The following is a 22710-nucleotide window of genomic DNA, read 5'->3' on the forward strand; positions in this document are numbered from 1 at the left end:
AAATCATTTTAACATTATTTCCTGAATCAGAAGGTAAGTTAAGATGTGATTATTCATTATAACAGAAATAAAATGACTCCATACACTGTATTTTGCAACAGATTAAATTATAATATCTGTCATTTCTCAAAGTTGGAAAACTGATTCCCTTTTCATTTTTGAAAAAAAATTGTATGTGTTTTGTTTTATTGTTGTAGGTAAATAGTTGGAGAGAGTGCTTATATTCAAGTTTCGCAAAGAGATTCTTGTTTACCTCTGGATTATTTTCAATAAAGTTTTCACTAAACAACAAACTGAAAATCTCATCACCATACATATGAAATATACTGGCTCATTAATGAGGAACATTCTGTCGTAATCCCCAGAGAATTTTTGGTATTTGCCTTACTTACATTTTATATGCTTTTATTATTTTTTACAAGTAAAATATGAGTAAAATCCCAGCATAATGAAAATCATTCGAAATAAAAATATTTTTTCATTTGATTAAGAAAGCCTACACTGTCAAGTCTAGTTAATAAGTTTCAGACCAATCTCTTACCCAAAGAGGACAGTCATGTACCACCAATCTGACATTTCCAAACACACAGGCTTGATATTCAGTAAAAAACGGATTTCTAATGTGATTGGCAGAATTCAGCAACAGACTGCTTTCAGTCTCTGATATAAGAGCACTTCTCCCTAGATAGCTCCAGATCAGACTTGACTGCTGATTGTCTTCAGAAAATCCATCTCTTTCATTTCCAAAGGCTACAATATTAACAGACCTAAAATAAGAGTAATAAAGACATAGCTGTGTTAACAAAGATCAACAAAAGGGATAAGAAAAAAAAATCTCTTTAAATCAAAACACATTAATCCTTCTGAATCCTCTTCTTTCATTAGATTTTAACACCCCCAACAATCAACAGCAAAACACATACATGATCTCAAATCCAATAGCACGGTGAGAGCAAAGTGTAAAAGAAACCTGGAAATGCTGCCTGCATTATAAATCCCCAGCTTGCTTGGCTTTTTATTTGTCCGCTTCCATATTCAGTCTCACTGATGTAACTTCCAGAATTCCTGTCGCATATCCTCTTGTATTTGCAATGTGTTCTAATTTCTTGCTCAATGCTTCAGCCCCCACAAGTCAACGAATGCAACTGCATGTGACAGTAGCAACAGCACAGATGTTTGCTACTGTGCTAATCTGCTGCTACTGTAGGTGAATTCAGCATGTAAACTGAGCAGCAGGCAGCTCAGTTACAGCCATTGCATCCTGACGTCAGTAAACTCAGTCTAATAGCATAATACACGCAATGGGGAGGGAGATTCGATGTTTCTGCAGAACCAACATAATGCAGCCAGGTCAGCAAGAAGAGACAAAGGCACTTCAGCAAAGCAGCATCTGACAGCACTGTCGGTATTTACATGGTACGCTTCTACTGCTGCTGTGCAAAAAAACCCCAAACATAAATACAGAAAATCGCTGCCAGCTAATCTGCATTAGCAATGTGCTGAAACATACCAAATGAGAGAAAAGCAGTAAAGGATAGTCTCAGTTAAAGAAGAGAACAATGTGAGGTAATGAATCCTCTTAAAGTAATTCAACCTTTGTTTTGTTTAATAATATTTAAATTTTTCAATATTAGGTTGATACGTTTTTAAATACCCATGTGCTTTTTTCAGTGTTATATTGCTTTTTGAAACACTGTTTTGAAAGGGACAATTTTAAATTATAATAAAAGAAATACAAATACAATTTTATCTGTGGCCAAATTCAGTCTAAATTGTATCTTCTCCATCAGCTATCACTATACACATTAGAATTAAAAATAGAGTCAAAATACTTTGGGTATATTATGTGATAAAAGAACACTCTCCCTATTATGCAAATACATTCTGCTGTTAATCCCACAGGTAAAGGTACTAAATTGTGTGAATTCACTTAACACGGGTCTTGAAAAGACAATCAACAGAATAATTAACAGACTGACCTTTGCCTTGCAACAATCCATACTCTTAGAAAGGTACTATTCCACTATTAGTAAGATGACAAGCTACATGTGGGAAACTATCAACTGATATTACTGCTGAAGTTTTATAACAATGTGGTATTCATTAGCTGGATTATTTTTAAAAATCATAAGCATTAATATCTGATGTATGCCAATGAAGTCAAATAGTATTTTTTTACTTTTTTATTGTAAATACTATAGGACTTACTGTAAAACAAACCAAACAAAACATTTACTAACAGTCATTTCCCTTTCCTTTGTTTTACCACATTTCAGATTCTACCACTTTTCAATCCAGCTTTCCTTAGAAAACTAAAAGACAGATTTTTTTTTTTTTTTTGGGGGGGGGGGATATCCAAAAAAAGCTTGAATCCTTCTTTCTTAGGTGATTCAAACAAGAATAGGCAATCAAAGGAAGCCCCTGCTTTTTCCTCAGATGATCCTCAGACTGTGATGCATTGCCTTCCACATTTAAATTCTTCAGTAGTGTCCAAACACTGTATATATGTTTACTACATTAGAGCCAACATACTCCTTCAATCGCGTCCATTAATTCCTCTTTAAAGAGGAATAAATATAGTCCTTGGAAACGTTAAGTTTGAGCAGAGGAACTGGGGCTTATAATAGTCTAAACTTCAAAAATGAGGGAACATTCTCTGAGAGGAGAGTTCTTTAAAACACTAGTGAACATAACCTATTTTAGCTAAAGCAGAAATCTGTTGCACCCATAAAGGCAGAGGCACACTAAACAGGTTTTACTTGTTTTGAGTCCCGACATAAGCACACTAATTTAATATAACTGTATACACATTTCCATACTCAGTAGTCCAGCAAAAACAGGTCACAAGCCTTATGCTAACTGTGCAAGGTCCCAGTCCTGTCCTGTTTGGCTTGTTATCAACATCTTAGGAGAAGTTGCTGTGGGAACTGGAGTTTGATAATGTCTTCCGCTATATAATTTAAGTAGGTGATAACAGCAAAAGCATGATAAATATGGGCACAGGTTGAAAGCAGAAATCCCAGAGCCATAAACAGCCCACTTATGGTCAATTACTGGTCATTGAAAAAGCACAACCTTGAGAGCTTGGGAAAAGTTGCTCTTGCTTTAAGAAAGGAAAAATCAGCTAAGCAAGTGGGGGGTGGAGGCGGTGAGGTGGGGAAGCAGCTGAGCAACAGGCTAAGACACCTGCAGAGGCCTGGGAAACTAACCTCCAACACATCTTTCAGTACTTAGGCTACAGGGTAGAGGCCAAGGGCTGGGAATTGTCTAGAAATTCATCTGTCTTATAAACAGATAAAATCCTAAATTGGGGAAGGGGTGGGTGGGGAGAAAGAAGTCACCTACTTCGGTGCCAGTTCCTGTTGTCGAAGAGCTCTCAAGGCTGGCTACCTCCACAACTAAGACCAAGCCTGGAGCAACCAGTGCTAACTTTGCATCATCAGCTCTGTGGTATTTCATACTCACAGCTAATTTAGGATATAAACATGAGTGGCTGACTGCTTTGTAGTAATAATGATTGATAGTGTGCAAGAACTAAAACATAGTAATAGTGATAATGACGAATAATGTGCAAGAACTAACTATTAGCAAAGAGTATATTGTTAATGAATGCCAGTCTAGCAAAGTTTTGTTTTAAAATTTAAAACTAGTCTGATTTATCAGTGTTCTAAACACTGCCATCACAGTCAGCTCTGATTCCCCAACTGAGATAGATAGATACATAGATACATACATACACACACACACACACATATTCAGTTGCAACACCAGGAAGGGAACCGAATTGGTAAATAAGGCAGACCTAGGGAAAGTGACTCAACTGATACAAATTCCAAATGGCATAGCCACTTGTTCTAGACCGAGTCCCACCCAAAGAGTGAGAAGGCCTAGGGTACTGATAGAGCTGGAGAGTCACAGAGAAAACTTATTTTCCTCTCAGTCCTTCCTTGAACCATCTGGGGAACTAATCAGAACTGCCAGAAGCACTAATTCTGCAGGCAGTGTATTCTGCACACAGTGGATGTGGGATTCATCTCACCTGATACACACCACTTAAAGCTTCCAGATTAAAATACTGTACAATGTTAACATAGTTATGTAACTACTTTAACAACCAGAAAACATAAAATAACATTTAAGTATGAAAATAGGATGAAAATACTGCCTGTTCTTCTATGTAAGTAGGTCCATAGCCCCATTTTTTCCTCTGCATTGCTGAGTGGTTATATAATGCATTTCAAAAGAAAAAGGAAGTTAACTGTTCCATTGCAATAAACATCATGAACTGAGAAGCTGCTTGGCACCTCTACCTCAGATGCAGTTATGTGGGCACTGCAAGTGAAAGCAATAAAAGATTGTTTAACTAAAAGAACAGAATTGTAAAAGACTGCTTGACTGTTTCCTATTTCGCAATCTGGAGGCTGAGTATCCTAGGATCAGCAAACACTTCATCCAGCAGCTATTTGCCACTACTGCTGACATACAAAGACAAAATTACAGAAAACAGAGACAGTCTTTGACAGGATTCAGAAAACAACGACATATTTGGTCTCATGCATTTTAATACTAGAATATTATTACATTGTTTCAAATTATTTCTCATGAAGATTTCCAGTAACTATCTCAGCCAAAACAATGAAAAGAAATATCTAGTCTTTGCTGACAAAAGGGTAATGCCATTTTCTATGGCAAGGAGAGAACTGCAGCCAAGTCAGCGAAAAAGATCTCCTCATCATGGAAGCTGTAGTCTTACTTGCACTGATTCAAATATGACTAACTGTCCCTTATTTTCACAAACGTGAGGCAATTCAATGCTCTTGAATTCAAAGTTGTCGGCAGTCCTACCCATTCATTGATTCTGTACGTTGATTCTGTGTTGATTTGTTGATTCTAATTCTGTTGATTGATGGAGCAGAGCTTCTGCTGACTTTATTAACGGCACTGGGTACACAAGAAATTAAGTGTATTGTTCTAGGACAGGTAAATTTTCAAGTTGTTTTTAAAAGAAGACAGAAGATCACTTCAAATAACAGTAATATTATTGGTGAATAGAGTTGTTTTCTCCTAATGACACAAAATACAATCTTTCTTAGGCTTGATTTTATTGGTGTTTGTCTATACTACAGAGATTGTTGCTATAGGTTCTAACAGCCAAGATGTCTCACATAGATAAAGTATAAACCAACAAAAGGAGCTTTTCTGTTGTTGTTGTTATTTGTCAAATTCAAGCCAACAAAAGCACAGTGGGAATAAATGATGGCATACTGGTAAGGGTTACTAATATTTTTCAGTACAGTACAGCCATGCCAGGAAAACTTTGTAGGGTTAATCTGACTTGAAAGCACAGTTCCACATAAATACTTAAGTGGCAGAGTGTATTCAAGAGATTGCACAACCACTCCCTGCCAGAGCATAGTGTCCCTCCAACCCTCAGGGTTGTAGTGCAACAATTCAGTAAACCCTGATCTGACTATACTGTATCAAAACCATCACCACAAATGATGCATTGTATTGATCCAGTATGAACTCATTCTGTTGGTTCAAAGTCATTTAAAAATATTGGTGGGTTAACTTTGTATCAGCTGTACAAGCTGATTGGACATAAAACACAGTCATGTACAACAATTTAGCAGTCCTGGGTAATCCGGAGTGCATAGATCCAGTATTAATGGTAACACAGATAACCATAGTCTCAGTATGCCAACTCAGCCATTTGAGTAGTTACATTTGAATGGAATAAAATACAAGACATAAAAAATGCCCTGTTGAGTCAAGCTACTGTTCCATCTAAGCAGCATCATATCCAAGAGCAGCTACAGGAGAGGCTGTTGAGGGAAGGCCTGAGAGCTAGGCTGCTGTCTGAAGTCCATTCCCCTCACACTCCTCCAGCATCCACAGCTATTGCATTATGGAAGTTAGAGGGTGCACCCCTGCATAGCCACATAAGTATTTGTTTACAGACCTGTTGTCCGTAAACTTGTTTAATCCCTTTTCCAGCATGCTGGTATTGCCTGCCCCCAGAACCTCCTAGGGAAGCAAGGTCAGCAAGTTTACCACTCACTGGGTAAAAAGAATACCTGTCTGTTATAAACCTTCTCCTACCAGTTTCATCAAGTGGCTTCTAAATCTAGGATTGCAAGACGTGGTGAATAACAGCTCCACCTTTACATCAACTACCACTTTCACAGTTTTGTAAACCTCAATCATAACCCCCACAGCCTTTGGCTCCCAAAACTGAAGAGCCCTACAGTTTTTAGGTTCTCTCAGTAAGGCTGCTGCTCCATGCTCTTGATCATTTTATATCTTATTTATCTACCAAAGATCATTTATCACTCTTTCAGTACTGTGAGGTCCTTCTGGAGTTTCTCAGCATCAGCACCTGACTACCTGAAAAAAAAACTTAGCGTCATCTGCAGACTTGGAGTTTTCATTGTTCACTACTTTCCTCAAGTCACTAATGAAGACATTAAACAAAACCAATACAAATCCCAGGACATTTGTAGTATGACTGTAGAATCTCCATCCTTGAAGGCATTCAAGATGTGATCGGACAAGTCCCTAAGAGATCTGAACCTGGTCTGAACAGGGGGTTGGACTAGATGACTTCCAGAGGTCCCTTCCAAACTGAATTATTCTATGAATTGTCTCCCTTCTGAAGTGTGACCATTAAGCCCTATCCTTCACTTTCTAGCCTTGAACCAGCTTTCAGTTCAAAAACCAACCTCTTGCCCAATCTTGTGGCAACTTAGTTTCTTTACAAAGCTTAATAAGCTTTACAGAAAGCTTGTCAAAGGCTTTCTGGAAATGCAAGTGGATTATTATATTCACAGAATCCCCTTTATTCACATACTGCCCTTCCTCCAGATTCCAGAAGGTTAGTGAGGCAGGCCTTCCCTTTACAGAAGTCACATTGACTCCTTCCCAGCAGGATTGTGCTTATCCACGTCTTCTTTATTATAGACTTTACCATCTTATCAGAAATGATACCCAGTCTCACTGCTTTGAAGTTTCCCCAGATCTCCTCTAAAGCAGTTTTTGTACATAGGGGTGACACTGGCAACCTGCAAGCTTCTGGCACAGTGACAATTTGTAATGATACATTACAGATCTTAGCCTGCAGTTCTCCGGTTTCTTATCTGAGTTTCTGAAGAACACTGGCAAATGCTATCCAGTCCTAGTGACTTATTAACATCTACTTAATCTATTTGGTCTAATATTAATATCAGATTAAGTAATGCAATAGTAACACAATATTAAATCAAAGGTATGAAGGGAACTGGAAATGATCTGATGGAGGAGAAGAAGAAATAAAAAAGAATGTATATTTTAACATAAACATGATTCAGGTTACAGCAGAACAGAATTGTGAAAGCAGCTACAGATCTGTGAAAACCTAAAAAATGGCATGGATAATTAATGGACTAGAAGCCAGCTCTGTTACTGAAAAAGCTCAGTATAACAGCTGCCCTCCAAGTTGTCACTTCAGCAGTAAAAGGCACAAGTTTCCAGACCATAAGCATCATCTGGTGCATACATGCCTCCAACTTGCAGCAATGTTTTAAAATACAGAGATGAAGGGCCAAAGCACTATTAAATGCTATGTAAGAAGACACACCCATTCACACTGATAAGAATGCACAACTGTAAAGACTGATGTACAGATGCACTTTAAAATTGGCATACTTGTAGCAAAATTTATTAATTGTATTACCACGTAGGTCAAAGTATTAAAAAGGTAGGTTTATACTTATTTATAGCTGTTTTAGAAACAGAAACAAGCACAACCGAGGAAAAATAGGTTTTAGAAAACCAGTTCAAACCAGACAGCGCTCTGCTGGCGAAGGACTGGGAGCGCCGGGAGGCCCGCGGGGCATGAGCTCGGTGCCGCGGCTTGCAGCGCTCCCCGGGCCCCAGCGCAGCACGCAGCAGAGCTCCGCTGCGGACCCCGTCAGCGAGGGAGGCCTCCCGTCACCGGCCGCCGGCAGCCGTGGAGGAACGAGCAGCCCGGAGCAGCGGCCCGCACCCGGGCGACGCAAAGGGGACAGCCACCAAGGAGGAAATGCTCCGCGAGCAGCGCCGGCCTCCGCCACCTCTCACCCCTCCCCGCCCAAGCGGAGCCTCTCGGGAGCCCGACGCCCTCCAGTTACCTGCAGGCAGCGAACATCCCCGAAGACGCAGGCACGACGGGCCAACATCCACACCGCCTCGCCGCGCTCCGCCGCCCGCTGCCGGGCGAGGCCTCACGGCGGCCGCACGTGCTCCGCCCCTCCCACCCCGCCGGGGCGGGGCGTAACGGTCCCAACGGCCGGCCCCGGGCGCGCGCGGGCGGCGCCGCCATGCTGCGGCCGCGCTCCCTGCGCGGCCTCGGCGCCTGGCGGAGGCGGCTGGGCCCGGTGGGGCGCCGCGCGTACTGGCAGAGCGTTGGGATGACGGAGGGCATCGTCTCGCAGGTGGACACGGACCATCATTTCGTGCACAGGAGCACCATCCCCACCATGCACTTCCAGGACAGCCTGCCCAGGTGGGGGCCGCGGGCCGGCCCCGCGCCCTCCCTCTCCCCTCCCGCGGCTGGCGCGGGGCGGGGGCGGCGGCAGCGGGGAGCCCCGTGCCGCGCCGTGCCGCCCCGCGGGCCGCCGGGCCTCCACGCTGGGGTCGGCCCCGGCGCAGGGCCTACGCGCTGGGGGCCCTTTTCCTTGGGTCATCCTCGCCGGCCACCCCGGTGGGGTAAGGCGACCTGCGCCCTCGGAGCTTTGCTGTGGAGAGGTCTCCTCTGCTAACCTTCCCCGGGGACTTCGTTGAGGACCCGTGGTAGGACTTATACAGGCGTGGCAGGAGCGTGCACCTGGGCCACGTTCTCCTTGCCGAGGCTTGGTCCTGTGCTGGTGCTGAGCTGTGGGGAGAAGTGGTTTCGGAGCAGTCACCAAGGGGAGCGAGAAAGGAGTGGATGCTAGGGAACCAGAGGGGTGGGGAAGGCCTCTTTAAGGATGGCCCAAACAGAAGTACCGATAAACACTGTTCAGTGGATCTCTGCTGTGTAGGTGGCCTCAGCATACTCAGAGAGGCTTGGGACTGCTTTTCCAGGAGAAACAGCTGTAGTTTGGGGTCAGGGAAGAAATGGCATACATCCAGCATATTCTGAAAGTTCTAGACCATTTTAATCCACTTTATGATCCCCTGGATGAAGCGCTTAAGAGCGAGTGTCTCAGCATGTGAAGTCCACAGAGAGAAGTGCCTCAGAACTACATAATACACTTTTGCAGAAGCTCTGTCCTTCACTTGCCCACAAACAGTTTTCTTCAGTAATGTATAAAGTTTCTAGGTTTTGTTACTAAAAATATATTACGTGGGTGCAGATAACATTCTTTATATCAGGTAAATGAAAATGATCTATTAATATCAGTTAATATGAGATGATGTGCACTGTAAGAAGAGAAAACTAAGGATAAAAGATACCTAGATAACTAAAAAATCCACCAGGTAATATATTCATAACAAAATGATTTATTCAGCTATCAATGTCATAGGTTCTCAATGAGTTATAGCAAAACTTTGTCAGGAGTAAGTTTTCTGTTTATAAAAAGAACTAGAAGGTAATTTTAAAACTGTAATTCTCCAGAATTAAAATACAGGGTACATTAATAATTAGCTATCTTTATGCAAAAACTAAATACTTTCCAAGCAGTCATTTGATGACTGTTTTGTATTTAAAATTTTTGGGGGATTTCCAGAAATTCAGGGGTCCAGTTCAGATCTATGCTTCTAAGTGGGCTGTTGATACTATTTCTTCTTAACTCCGGTATGATTTTATAGCTATTTAATTCTCCTTCTAGTTCTCCCTGCTTCCCAGCTTCTTCCTGGTCTGCTGTCAACATATCTCTTACTACAGAAGCATGTATTGAGAGAGCATGAGAGAGGATGAGCTGCATGTGCCGAGACAATGTTTCTTGTGGATTTGAATGTTGTCGTTACTGCCTTCTCCATATCAATAGAAAATTACTTAATTTTCATCTAATAGCCTTTTGTATACTTCTGTACTTCTAGATTACCTATTCCAAAACTGGAACATACTCTCAAGCGGTATTTGGCTGCCCAGGAACCTTTGTTGGATGATAAACAATACAGGTGTGAGAAGTGTCATGTGGTAAAAGAATATAAATGAAAATGAGTTTATAAACGGGCTTATTTTGATGAAGCCTAGGCTGTGAAGCCTAGTTTTCCATGGCTTTTTGTCTGATAGTTTGAATTATTGCTTCTCTGCTAAGATACCACTTCTAATCAAAGCTTTCTAACAGTTCAGGCATTCAAAATGCTATTTTCCTGCCTGAAATTTTGGGTATATACTGTATAGTTAGAGAATAGTTGCCTTTTTTTTGGCTGTTTTCTCAATAGGAGTGTTAATTAAGGTCTGTCTACTGAGCAGCTTATTTTTACCAAACTTGTAGGAATTTAATATCTTTGAGGCTTTTTCACTGTCAGCTGACTATAGCCAAAATTCACTACTAATGGGTGACAGACAGACAGATATGGACAATGTGACTGTCTAAGCTTTGTTTACTTTGGAAATTAGGTGAGCAATCTTAGAAGTGGCAAACAAATTCTAAGCCCAGTATCACTTTTTATTTTCACAATATTTTCTTGGAATGCAGGTTGTCATTATTATTATTTTACTTAAAGTGCACATTTGCACTTAAAAAAATCACCTTTGAAAGCACTGTGACAGGCCAGGTCAAATTGCTAAGTTTTCAAGTAAGAAGATACTTCCAAATGCCAGCTCTGTAAGCTTAAGATGCAGTCTTGACTCAGTCCATAAAATCCTTAAGTATTTTACCTATGTGTTTTTCTCCTCTAAGTTGAGACAGATAAATGTAACCTCAAATTACCTTGCATTTGTTATTGGTCTAGAGGTTACACAGATATAAACTGACTTACTAGAACTTGATGTTTTGTGGTGCTTGCTTCAATGCCCACTGCTTTACTAATTGTATTGTAGCTGCAATTAAAAATGAAGCCAGAATGCCAGACTGGTCAACATAAAAGATGTTCTGCTCAGAGACAATCAGAATAGATTAGCTTTAAGGGTTTAATTTTTATTTTGCAAAAAATGATCATTTGAAAAAATAAGCATGAAGAGGAATTTTGCTATATTGTAATAATGTACTATTCTCAATACTGTAGAAATACCAAAAGAATTGCCAAAGAGTTTGAAAAAGGAGCTGGCAAGCGATTGCACAGAGAGTTGGTTGAGCTAGATGAAAAGAACACCCATACAAGCTATATATCAGGTTTGTTTTCCACTTAATATCTTATTAAGGTGTAACAAAAATTGGAATCAACAAGATGGGCTTTTGGACTATTTGCATTTACTTTTTCATGGCAAGTGTGGTGCTTTTATGTTGAAGCACATGTCAGAAATTTCCTTCCATCTCTTCATCTTCTATTAACCTAATAGTAAAACATGTTTTGTTAATGCAAAATAATACAATTTTGTTTAAATTTCATATATCTTCTTTTTTCCCTCCCCTCTTAATGTTAACTGTTTCTCTACTAAATCTTAAAGAAGAACCAAATGGTACTTTTTCAAAAATCACACTCATAGACCCTATTATTTGGGTTTTGAACCTGTCGTGAAAATCAGTTTCTAAGAGACGAGATCTCACTTTCCAGTCTAAAACTGAAGATGGAAACAGCATACAATAAATAGCATCGATTGTATAAAGGCAAAAGCCTTATTTTCACCTTAATTCCAATTAAGAGGCACTGTGAATAAGGCTCCAATCATTAATATGCTCTGATACATTTACAATGTAAGGATAAATAATAAATACTACTAAAAGATAACAGAAGACACAAATTTGACATGCGTTTTCCTTCTCATTTACAAAAAAAAATCAGAATTTTTCTTCAAGAAAAGATTTGGAGGTTTTTGGTGGGGGGGGTTGTTATATTTGAATAATCAATAATCTTCATTCAGTTTTCCACAACGAAGAGTCTTAAATTACATCATGATTTTCAATTACATATTTGGCAGCAACTTAAGCTATAGTCTTGAATGTAGATTCTTATCTACAGAAATCTTTAAAGGGTTATCCAGACAAATGTTTTGTCATCCAATAAAAATAGGAAAGTAAGGGAATGATGTTTGAAAAGGTCCAAGCAGAGATAAATACTTGGGAGAAAGATAAAAGGAAGTGTGTAAACAAGTAATAAAGAACAAAATCAATTATGTTTTCTTTTTAACAGTAATGGCTTTCATCTGGAAAATTTTAGGTGTAAACACTTTCCTATGTATTTTACAAACATTAGTTCATTCAACAACACTCTTAAAATAGTTTTATTCTTTTGTTATTGTTGTATATCTCTCCTTTGGTTTACTTTTGTCAAAAAATGTATTCTGTTGGAAAAGAATATTCTGGTCTTACTCTTAATTACCCCCTCTGAAAGCCAATGTTTAGTGAAGTCTCTGTGAAATGATACGTACAACTTATGCTTATTACAAAAGCATTTTTAAGTGAATTCAAAACAAAATGATACAGAGCATCATGACTAAAGTAAAAATAACTCCTGCTGTAATTCCAGGAGTGGAGTTACTAACTGGGTAGACCTACCTCTTATACTCTATTCATTATATGAAAACATGGCCTTAAAAAAAAAAGTCAGATTTATAGTGAAAATTTAAAATAAAAAATATAAATGGAACTTACTGTAAAAGCTTCAATCTTTAAGAGTATTTTACATTCTCTTTATATCAGTCAAAACACTTGTATGAATTTAAAGCTGTGTCCACAAAGTAACAAGTTGCTATATAGAAATATTTTATACGATGTATTTCTACAGATAGCTAACTGGGATTTAATTGAGTTTTAATCTTATTTTTGTAGATCCTTGGTTTAATATGTATCTTTCTGCTAGAGAACCTGTTGTTTTAAACTTCAATCCTTTTATTAGTTTAACTCCTGATCCAAGAGAAGCCTACAACAACCAGTTGGTAAGAGCAACAAATCTGATAATATCATCCATAAAATTTCTGAACTCTCTACAAAATAATTATTTAAGGCCAGATATATACTATGGAAACCCCAAGTGGAGTGAGAGTAGGCTCTTCAAAAACTTTATTCGTCTTCTTCCAACCTCTGTGTCATGGTATGGAGCATATATGGTAAATGCATATCCATTAGATATGTCACAATATAAACGTCTCTTCAGAAGTTCCAGAATTCCAAAACTAAACAAAGATGAACTGTTTACAAGTGAATGCTCAAGACATTTGCTAGTGATGAGAAATGGACACTTTTATGTTTTTGATGTGTTGGATTCTGTTGATAATATTCTGCATCCATCTGAAATTGTGGCTCATTTAATTTATATTATACAAGAGGCAGATCATTTACCTGAATTTGCACTCTCATACTTGACCACTGAAGACAGGAATATCTGGGCAACAGTTAGACAACAACTTCTTGAAGCAGGTAATGAAGAAAACTTAAAGAAAATTGATAGTGCAATATTTTGTCTCTGTTTAGATAATATTTTTCCAAAGGATGAGGATGAGCTGTCCCAGTGCTTGCTTCATGGAAATGGCTTCAATCGTTGGTTTGATAAATCTTTTAGTCTGATTATTACAGGTGATGGCCATGCAGGAATAAACTTTGAGCATTCCTGGGGAGATGGAGTTGCAGTTCTCCGTTTTGTAAATGAAGTTTATAGAAACAGTACACGGCATCCAGCTCTCTTGCCACATTCTAGGTCTTCAGAAACTACTGTCATAACATGTGAGAGACTGAAGTTTAAATTGAATGACTCAATCCAATCTGCTATACAGGTTGCACATGAGAAGTTTGATGAAAGAAAGAAGAAAATGTCCATGAAAAGGTTTCAGTTCAGAAAGTTTGGGAAAGACTATATTGTAAAACAGAGGATGAGTCCTGATGCTATCTTTCAACTTGCATGTCAGATTACTTTTTATCGACAGTTTGGAAAAGTTGTTCCTTCATATGAAGCATGTAGTACCGCTGCTTTTAAACATGGACGCACAGAAACCATTCGACCCACATCTATGCTCACAAAACAGTGTTCACAGGCAATTGTTGAAGAAAGACGTAAACGCAGTGTAGCGGAACTGAGAAATATGATTGATGAATGTTCAAAGTATCATAGACGATTACAAATGGAAGCTGCCTTAGGTTAGTTCCATGCCAATGAAGTCTTTAAAAATTTATTAATGTTATCTGATTCTCTTCGTGTTTGAAGGCCTCCCAAGACTCATTGTAATGGGAAGGAGGTATCTAGATCTCAGTCCTTGCTGTTACAAACAAACTACAAAAGATGCTTTAAGAATCAGTGTTCTGCCCTTTTGGCTGCTCTATAATCTGTAAGGAAATTTTGAAATTGTGTTTTATGAAGGGTGGAGTTTACCTAAAAAACATTAGAATGTCAACCCTTATTTCCCTAGCAGATTTTAAGAGTGTTAGTCTCTCTGTATGTATATAGAAGGTATACATTAACATATCAAGCTAGAGACCTTAAATCCAAAGACTCCTTGTTTATATTGCTTTCTTCAAACTGTTATCAAGAAAGGTGGGTTCTAAAGTCTAATGAAGAATCCCTCTGATTCTGAACTACCAATGTCTGTGCTCTCTCCTTGTCTCATTTCAGTTGCCATATATTCTTTGATGATAAGACTTCAATTTTTAATAGTCAAAAAAAGAAATTCTCTACCCTAGCATGCAGAATCTGTACTCATTTCTTAACAGTTTGAGACACTTAAAATAACTGAAAATGAGAAAAGGCATCAGTTTCCATATGTATCTCCCTTCTAGGTCTCTTTAGAATGCTATGTGAGGATTAGAATTAAAAGTCATTTCTACTTTTATACAGTATAATGGACTGCCATCACAGCAAAGCAGCAGCAATGTATGAGCAAAAAAAAAACAAATGAAGTGAGGTAAAGAATCATAACTAGATAATTAAGACAATTTTTTTAAAAGTTAATTTAAAAGGTAGAAAAACTGGCATAAGATATTGAGAGAATTAAAACAAGTTCATAGAGTAAGTTAATTTTTATTAGAATATTAATTTGGGGGGGGAATCCAATCCATATTTATTTTTATAACTTTAAATACTAGCTGTATAGTGTCAAATAAGTAACCAGAATATAATATTCATCTTTTCTGTGGGGAGCTACTCACATTGTGAAATTAACTGAAGTAGCTACTCACCGGCTATTTAACAATGGCAGTTCCTCAACAGCTCCATAGGTAAATGCTATTGTGGAATAAAGCTATGCCAAAACAATGATCCATTTGGAATACCCTATTCTCTTGCACAAAAAAAGTGATTCTTATTCCATACTGTGGCTCACACAGGGAGATAACTGCAGAACAGTTTATTCAGCTCTCCTAGCCAGATGACCACAGAGAAGAATTGTGTGCGTCTCTCGGCTTTCATCTTTTCAGAACATCCATCCAAAAATTTTGGAAATTTCAGTTTGTTTTAATCTGTTGCCTTTGTAAATGCAGGAGGAGGAAAAGAAGCCATGTTAGTGAAATTGCTAGGAGGAGGGGTTATGTAAATTTATGTTCCCATTATGAAACCTGGACTTTCAGAACTGGATGTCTAAATTAGGCATCTATATAAATGACATGCATCTGATGTTGAGTAAGTACATTCTGTTGATTTCAGCTGAAGTCTTGTTACCTGAATAAAGGTGCAAGATCACATGTGTCAGGTATCTCATTACAACTAATAAAGATGTTCAAAATTATTAACCTAGGTATTTTATTAATCTGGTATACTAAAGGGAAATACCAGAGTGTAAAAGTACCGTTTCTAGCTATTTTAGCTTTGGTATTTGCCTGTTACAAGCTTAAAGAAAATCTCTGAAGAATATTGCATCGTAATTAGTAAAATACATATTCTCAGGTCTTAAAACAGGTTGTGCATTTTTGTCTTTTAGGAAATGGATTTGATCGCCATTTATTTGCATTGAAACATCTTGCAGTGTCCAGAGGTGAACCTACGCCTGATTTCTTTCTTGACACCGCCTACCAGAAAATAAATCATAATATAATTTCAACTAGTACATTACAAAGTCCTGCAGTTAATCTTGGTGGATTTGGGCCAGTAGTATCAGATGGCTTTGGAATTGGATATCATGTGTCAGACAACTGGTTAGGATGTAATGCAACTAGCTATTTAGATGAAGAACTACAGGAATTTCTGAGATGTCTTGAATACAGCTTGAATGACATTTTTGATATTTTAGAAGGAAGACCTCTTATGTAATACCATAAATGATAGCAAAATTTTGTTTTTAAAGTAACTTCTGATTATTAAAAATAATGGCAAAAAAGAACATTAGAAATACAATAATGAGCATTATTACTGGAAAATGCAAATGTAAAAACATTATAAAAGAAAGGGAAACATGAGCAGACTGATGTTAAAATGTTATGATGGATCTCATGCTGTTATTTCTTGTTCATTTGTTTTCAACGTTAATTTAAGCCTTTCCTTCTCAATCTTTCTGTTGTAGTAGCATCAGCTGATGTAAACTTGTCTGTTTTTTCTGTCCTTTTTTTTTCCCCCCCTTTCCTTTTTTTGGCCACGCTAACCCATATCTTCATGGGTTTTATATTTTTGAAGAAGGTTTTTAAAATAAAAGCTTACCTACTTGAGCATAGGAGAGACATTTTGCTGACTGAATTCAATTGTACATTTAATTGTTCATTGTACATCTTGATTAAGATCTGTTAAGTTTTCGGCCAAGAGACAGCAGCTTCTGGCATTCTGAACAAGCAGGTTTTCCACCAAAGCCAAACTGTGTCTGTGACTTCACAAAATGGTATCTCTCTTCCAGAACATCTGCAGAGGGCAGTTCGTACCTTTACAACGCTCTGCATCAGAGAAATGTAGGAATGATACTGTGCCGAGATTTTTACTCACAAAGAACTGAAATTAAGTTCCATGAAACTGAAAGATCTGGACAAGACTTGGAGCTGCTCAGAGATGGAAAGGCATGGTGATCATCACTTAATGCTCCAGTTCCCTTTAAGTAGCCTTTGTCTGTATGTAATTTACATGAACATTCACTTACCACCTTTCTTCTCCTTTTTCCTCTAGTGGTTTACTTCTCTCTTTATATCCCAGAGTAAGAGGAATTGAGGATGTAGAGACAGTCTCAAATCTGTATCACCAAGGCTGTAGCACAGGTTTAGAACAGCACCTATAAACACTGATAACGTTAAAAGGATTCTTGTCTTAAATGTATGTAGTACAGTGTCACTTAGAGCTTGTATGTAAGTTTATGATATATGTGAAAAATTTCCAGTTACTATTAAAGTATTTTTTCCTTGCTAGAATTTTTAAGTACAGAAAAATCACTTGAAAAAAATTTAATTGGCAATGACTAATCGTATGTTTCTCATTTTCTTGAGACCTTATGTTATGATTTATGTAAGTACAGGGTGCTCACCTGAAACCACCATGAAGGAAGCTCTTTCTATAAAAGAGCTGTATGTTATTATGTACTCTGGAAAAACAGGCTCTCAATATCTTGACTCAGTTATGGGACTAAAATTAACAAGCACAGTTGATTTTAATTTTTGCCTCATTTGCTAGGAATAATGGGGATTGTTATCCTTTTATCTTGCTAGAAAATTGTGATAGTTTTTCAGTGAAAACTCATATACTACAGTGTTCCTGTCTCAAAGGCATACATTGTAAATGTGACATGGATTACATATAGAGCAATTAAGATAAAACAAAATCCTCAGTAGTTCTGACAGAATATTAAACATGTAAATCCAGAAGTGAACTACTGGATATTAGGTCTTTAATCCTGAAAAACAGTATATATGTCTATGTCTTTATTCACCTATTGACTTTTATTAAACTTTTCTTTGTATCAGCAAGGAATAATAAGGGATCAGTCTGTGATTCCTAAATCCTGTTATAAGACATCCTATAAAAATCTCTTAGCCCCTTTTGTTGCTCCAGCAGTTCTGCCCCTAACTTCAATGCTGTTGTGGTTTTGTATTTGAAGAAAGATAGTATGAGACACTTCTACCTCAGTTGATAATCCTAGGAGAGGATGAGTTGTGTATATTAATACAGTGGGATACTAATACAGTTAAAATTGTATTTCACAGCAACATGAAAGCACTATTGCAAAGAAGTATTGATAAGCCATGCCCTCATAAAAAGGCACTGGTTTGAAGCTGCTACAATATCCTTATGTGTTATGTTTATGTATTAGAGCGTGGTTCTCCAAATTTTAAAAGATGGACAACATCTGAATAAAGAAATTATCCTGCAACTACCTCCTTTTCCATTCACCATGAGTTATAGCCTAGCAGTTTGAGCTATATTTACATAGAAATATATATATATTTTATATATATAGTTTTGCACCTTAGCTTCTCTTAATGAAAACTAAAAGAAGTCTGTATCCTGTGGCTAAGTAGCATTCCCAGGTACCATAAAGTATTCTGCTAAGACTCTTAAGATCCCATCTCAGGTGAGTAAGCAACATGCCTTATCTTCTGTGAGATAAAACTAAAATCAATTCCAGAAGTGCCTGCTCTGAAATGGTTTAAAAAAGCTTTTCCAAACAGGAGTCCTTGTTTTGGAAACTCAGTTCCTCCACTTTGGTATTAACAACCTTAACTTTGTTGCCTCTTTGGCATGTTGCCGTCTATTGTTTCGTTTCCCTGGCTCAAGGGAAACTGGGAGATGGGCAGCGTATGAAAGATGTTGGTAGTGATTGTTAGTGGTGCTCATTCCTTACTAATGTCCATGTTGCTCCTGAGGTACAAATAGGAAGTTGCAGTAGCCTGTTTTACATTAAACACTTAAGAGTTTGTCAAAGGTCCCAAGTTGAAGTTGCACTGTCTATTTCATCTGGGACAACTCTGAACAAACAGGCCAAAAGTCTCACTGTCATTCGTCCCCATTGCATCACCTCTGTAATGGGACTTACTGGGACCAGTGGGAACACAGTCCTTCTCCATTATCTACCTGGTGACAGATAACCAGGTGCCCCTTCAGCAAGTCCACAAACAGTACTACAGCTGTACTTTACCTAGCCTTGCCCCACAGCTATCAAAAAGCTCTTTGTGAAACATGCTGATTGAAGTCACCTAAGGAATAGCTAGACTATGCACATGCATTTCTAGCTTTGTTCTCTGGTGTTGGCAACTACCTAAGTCAATATAATTATAGCAGGAGCCATCTGAATTTAAATTTATCTTGTTGATGTACTGGTTTCATTGGTAGCAGTGATTAGCCTGTGATGGAATATACTGTCCCCTCAGAGTCTGGACTACAAAGCTCTGGGAAGAACTCTGAAGAACCAGGCTCAGGGGGAGCTCATTAACTTTCTGGCACCCAGTCCAGTACATATAAGAAGTGGCTAAATATGTCATTGCTTAAGTAATGGAAAAGCTAATTATTACAGTGAAAGAGTGTAACTGCTGCCCCTTGCAAAGGGCAATAACTGAGTTGTGTTCCTTATGTAAAATCTCAGGAAAGGGAGTTAGGACCATTCTGTTTTTCTATCTCTTTAACTTACACAGGAAATCAGATTTATTTTGTTTGGCCTGAAGGAATTTTGGACTCTTTGTTTCCATTTTGTAATGAGGAGATATGGGGACAGTGTTTGGGTAAATGCCAGAAATCAATTTTGAATTATTTTGTTTCATTTTCAGTACTTGCAGTCTTTTCTAGAGGAATACTCATTGAGACCAAAATTAGTGAACACATCAAATATTAATTTCTGCTTCAGTTTCACAAAGTATGCATAGCTTTGTTCACAAAGGATTGATGGATGAAACTTATTCTTCTGAAAATGCAGAATTGTTACTGTAGAGGAGGCAGTGTTACTGGCTTATTATATTTTACTGCTATGAATGTTCTCACAAAGGAGTTTTCCATTGTGGACTTAAAAGTACTGTAAATGTATTGATTCATCATTCATTGCAAAAACATCTTCCTCCAGTGCCAAAACTCTTGGGGCAGAGGGGAGAAGCCATCATCAATCAGGAAAATGGCAGTAAGGACCAGATTCTCAAAAATACTTAGGCAAATACATTTAGGGACTCTGGTGCCTAAGATCAAAATACAAACCCTCAGAAACTCTTCAAGCTACCATAAAAACCCTAAAGGCTTACACTCCACCAAAAAAGCCCTTTCTGTGGCTAAACTCTGGTGCACACACTCCAGTTTCACTGCATAGGTGAGACAGAGAAAGAAATTCCTGTTGGAGATTCCAGCTGAAGTTTCATCCTCAGCCTCCTCAGTGCTATAGGGATCAAGTAACCCTTCCTTGCCCAGCTCACAAGCAGAAACGTGTGTGTTCAGCAACAAGTGACAGCCTAGCTGGAATTTTATGCATCTCGGCACCAACTACCTGTGTATGTCCTAACTGAAAAAGGAAAGAAGCTGTTGCGACTGTGAATATACCATGCTCTGCAGAATATTACTAGCTCCATACAGTGCTGAAGGGCTGGGTAGCAGAATGTGGGAATCTTTATTGTTGATGTTCCCCGTGCAGTGGGTTTTCCTCAGATGGAGTCCAGCCCCCTCTCCTCCCACCACATCTGAAATGCTGGACTGGGAGCTAGCTAAGCTGGCTAATGGAGAAACAACTGAACAAGCTTGGGCTTAAATTCTGCTTTGGGCTTCTAAGTAAGGCCCTTTATAGATCCAGCTCTAGCACTTCATGCTTTCCTTTTACCTCAGAGGAGAACTACACAGATTAATTTGTTGGATTTTCTTTAGTATGTTTGGATGCTATTTGTCTGTAGGATAACAAGTCAGGCTTCTACATAATAATAACTGAAAGAATACAAGGAATTAAATTTCTTGTGAAGCTTCAAGTTGTTCGTAGGGACAACAGTAATGGACAAGAAGCACGACCTTCCTCTATGCTAGATAGTGTATGAGTATAAATAGTTCTACTGAAAAATAAACATTCAGTACACAAAGCAGGTAATACGTGAGAAAACAGGGACCTTTCACCCGGCATAGTCCACTGATAAGTACAGGAATCCCACAAGTTATCCTGAAAGAATGGGTTTGGAATAAGAGGAAGGAAACAAAGCAGATTAACAGTGCCATTGTGGGTCAGCAAAGAAGCATCTTGTAAAAGATGTCCACAGAAGTGAACAGATAATTACTACTACAGCTAGCACTGTCAAGTGACAGGAGCAAAGCCCACTGTGATTAGAGATGAACACAGAGGTAGCACACATGTTTTTAAATACTAGTATGTTTAGCCTCTACAGTTTAAGCATTTCTAATATGCCTGTCCTTACATTAACCAGTTAAAATTTAAAAACAATGGATAAAATCACCAAGAGTCAAACATTACATGAGTTTAGTTAAGATCAAGCACTATTTCAGCTTAGCACATTCTCTATCAAGCCCTTTATGCTCTGAGCTGATAATAAAAATTCACATGAACACCTGCACCATTGAAATGGTGCAAGGTGTACCTTTTCTGATAGCAAGCTTCAGGCTTTCTTTGGATGCTGAGTCTCATGAAAAATACAGTGAGCGCTGCAAGGTGACATAGTCTCCTGGGAGGTGCTAGGCATCCTGAGCACCTACTACTTTTTAAATTCAGACAGTGGTGTCAGTTTCTTGGGTGCTGAGCCAGTACAGAGCTAGGAACGCTGAAAGGCAATAAAACAATTACAGGGAAGGCTACCACTGTACCGTTCCTCTATGCTTTCCTGGGCCAAACAGCAGGTACAAAAGTATGTTATTTCCCTGGAGCCATCTGCACTAAAGAAGCATAGAATTTTTTCAAGATATTAAGTATACAGCATCATAAAAATCTGATACCTATTATTTGAATGGGGACAGGATGTGTCGGTATCGGGTATTAACACAAATCAAGGCAGGTCATTTGTAAGCAGCAATAATATCTTTCTTTAAACAATTCGCATAGATGGAAAAATTAGAAAAGCTTTCAGGCATCAGAGCCCTACTTCAGTGTGCTGAAAAACTTTAGTAGCTTTTCCCAACTGCAGCAGTTGGCTTAATAAAAAGATATAACCTTTACCTACAGTCTTTGTGTTGCCTGGGTCCTTAGTCCATCACAGCCTCAGCAAAATACCAACAGAACATGGAAAGCCACAAATGAAATTTTTCATTTAATGTGAAAAAATGAAACTATTAATCACAACTAATTAACAGTTAAATTAACCACAGCTAATTTTTTAATAAAGTAACACACATTTTTACCATAACTTTCATATAAGATAATTATTTCTGGAATAGTCTTTCCTCCATAAGCCTTGATGCTTTAATTACTAGAGTTTGCAATAATAAACCATGTTTCTCAAGCATGTCTTTCATCAAGACAATCCCATTGTTCAAGCATCACAGTCAGTGCCTGTCAGGGCACTCTCTTCATCTCACACAGTAAGAGTCATTAACAGGCTAAGCAGAACATATGCATTTTCAAAATCTGTTGCCAAATTCTTGCAACCAGAACTGCTACAAAAATTTGCAGGGCTAAATACTATATCTGGTCACCTTCTGAAAAATATTTGCACACCAAAGTGGCCTCTCTATAAGGTTCAGGTGAGAGAGTATTTTGAATACTAATGAAGACCTCTTCAGACATTCTTTGTAAGTAATGTAGGAAAATAGTTAGATTTTCTAACAATATCCCATTTCTCAGTTGGTGTTACTACAAGTAAAACT

At 38.3% G+C, this 22710-nt stretch overlaps 2 protein-coding genes across 3 annotated transcripts in view; one reads left to right on the forward strand and one right to left on the reverse strand.

Moving 5' to 3' along the window:
* The window catches only part of RHOBTB3 (Rho related BTB domain containing 3), a 30816-nt gene extending 29891 nt beyond the window's left edge, over positions 1-925 (reverse strand). Inside the window, exons 1-2 of the mRNA XM_067315895.1 lie at positions 918-925; positions 542-767 (exon numbers count right to left, since the gene is read on the reverse strand). Coding sequence (XP_067171996.1) covers positions 542-767; positions 918-925 — 234 coding nt within the window. The remainder of the gene's footprint in view (positions 1-541; positions 768-917) is intronic.
* A 7446-nt stretch (positions 926-8371) lies between these two features.
* LOC106496972 (carnitine O-palmitoyltransferase 2, mitochondrial-like) lies at positions 8372-16648 on the forward strand. 2 transcript variants are annotated; one of them, XM_067316031.1, is made up of 5 exons: positions 8372-8521; positions 10042-10122; positions 11176-11282; positions 12879-14180; positions 15953-16648. In XM_067316031.1, the coding sequence occupies exons 1-5, from the start codon at positions 8427-8429 to the stop codon at positions 16279-16281; spliced, it is 1914 nt and encodes a 637-aa protein (XP_067172132.1). In that variant the 5' UTR covers positions 8372-8426; the 3' UTR covers positions 16282-16648. The 2 variants fall into 2 exon arrangements, 1 of the variants encoding a protein (XP_067172132.1); XR_010886946.1 differs by lacking the exons at positions 8372-8521; positions 12879-14180; positions 15953-16648 and adding an exon at positions 9400-9477 and having other exon boundaries at positions 10042-11217.
* The last annotated feature ends 6062 nt before the right edge of the window (positions 16649-22710 follow it).

This window comes from Apteryx mantelli, chromosome Z (assembly GCF_036417845.1).
Source record: "Apteryx mantelli isolate bAptMan1 chromosome Z, bAptMan1.hap1, whole genome shotgun sequence".
NCBI classification, from domain to species: domain Eukaryota; kingdom Metazoa; phylum Chordata; class Aves; order Apterygiformes; family Apterygidae; genus Apteryx; species Apteryx mantelli.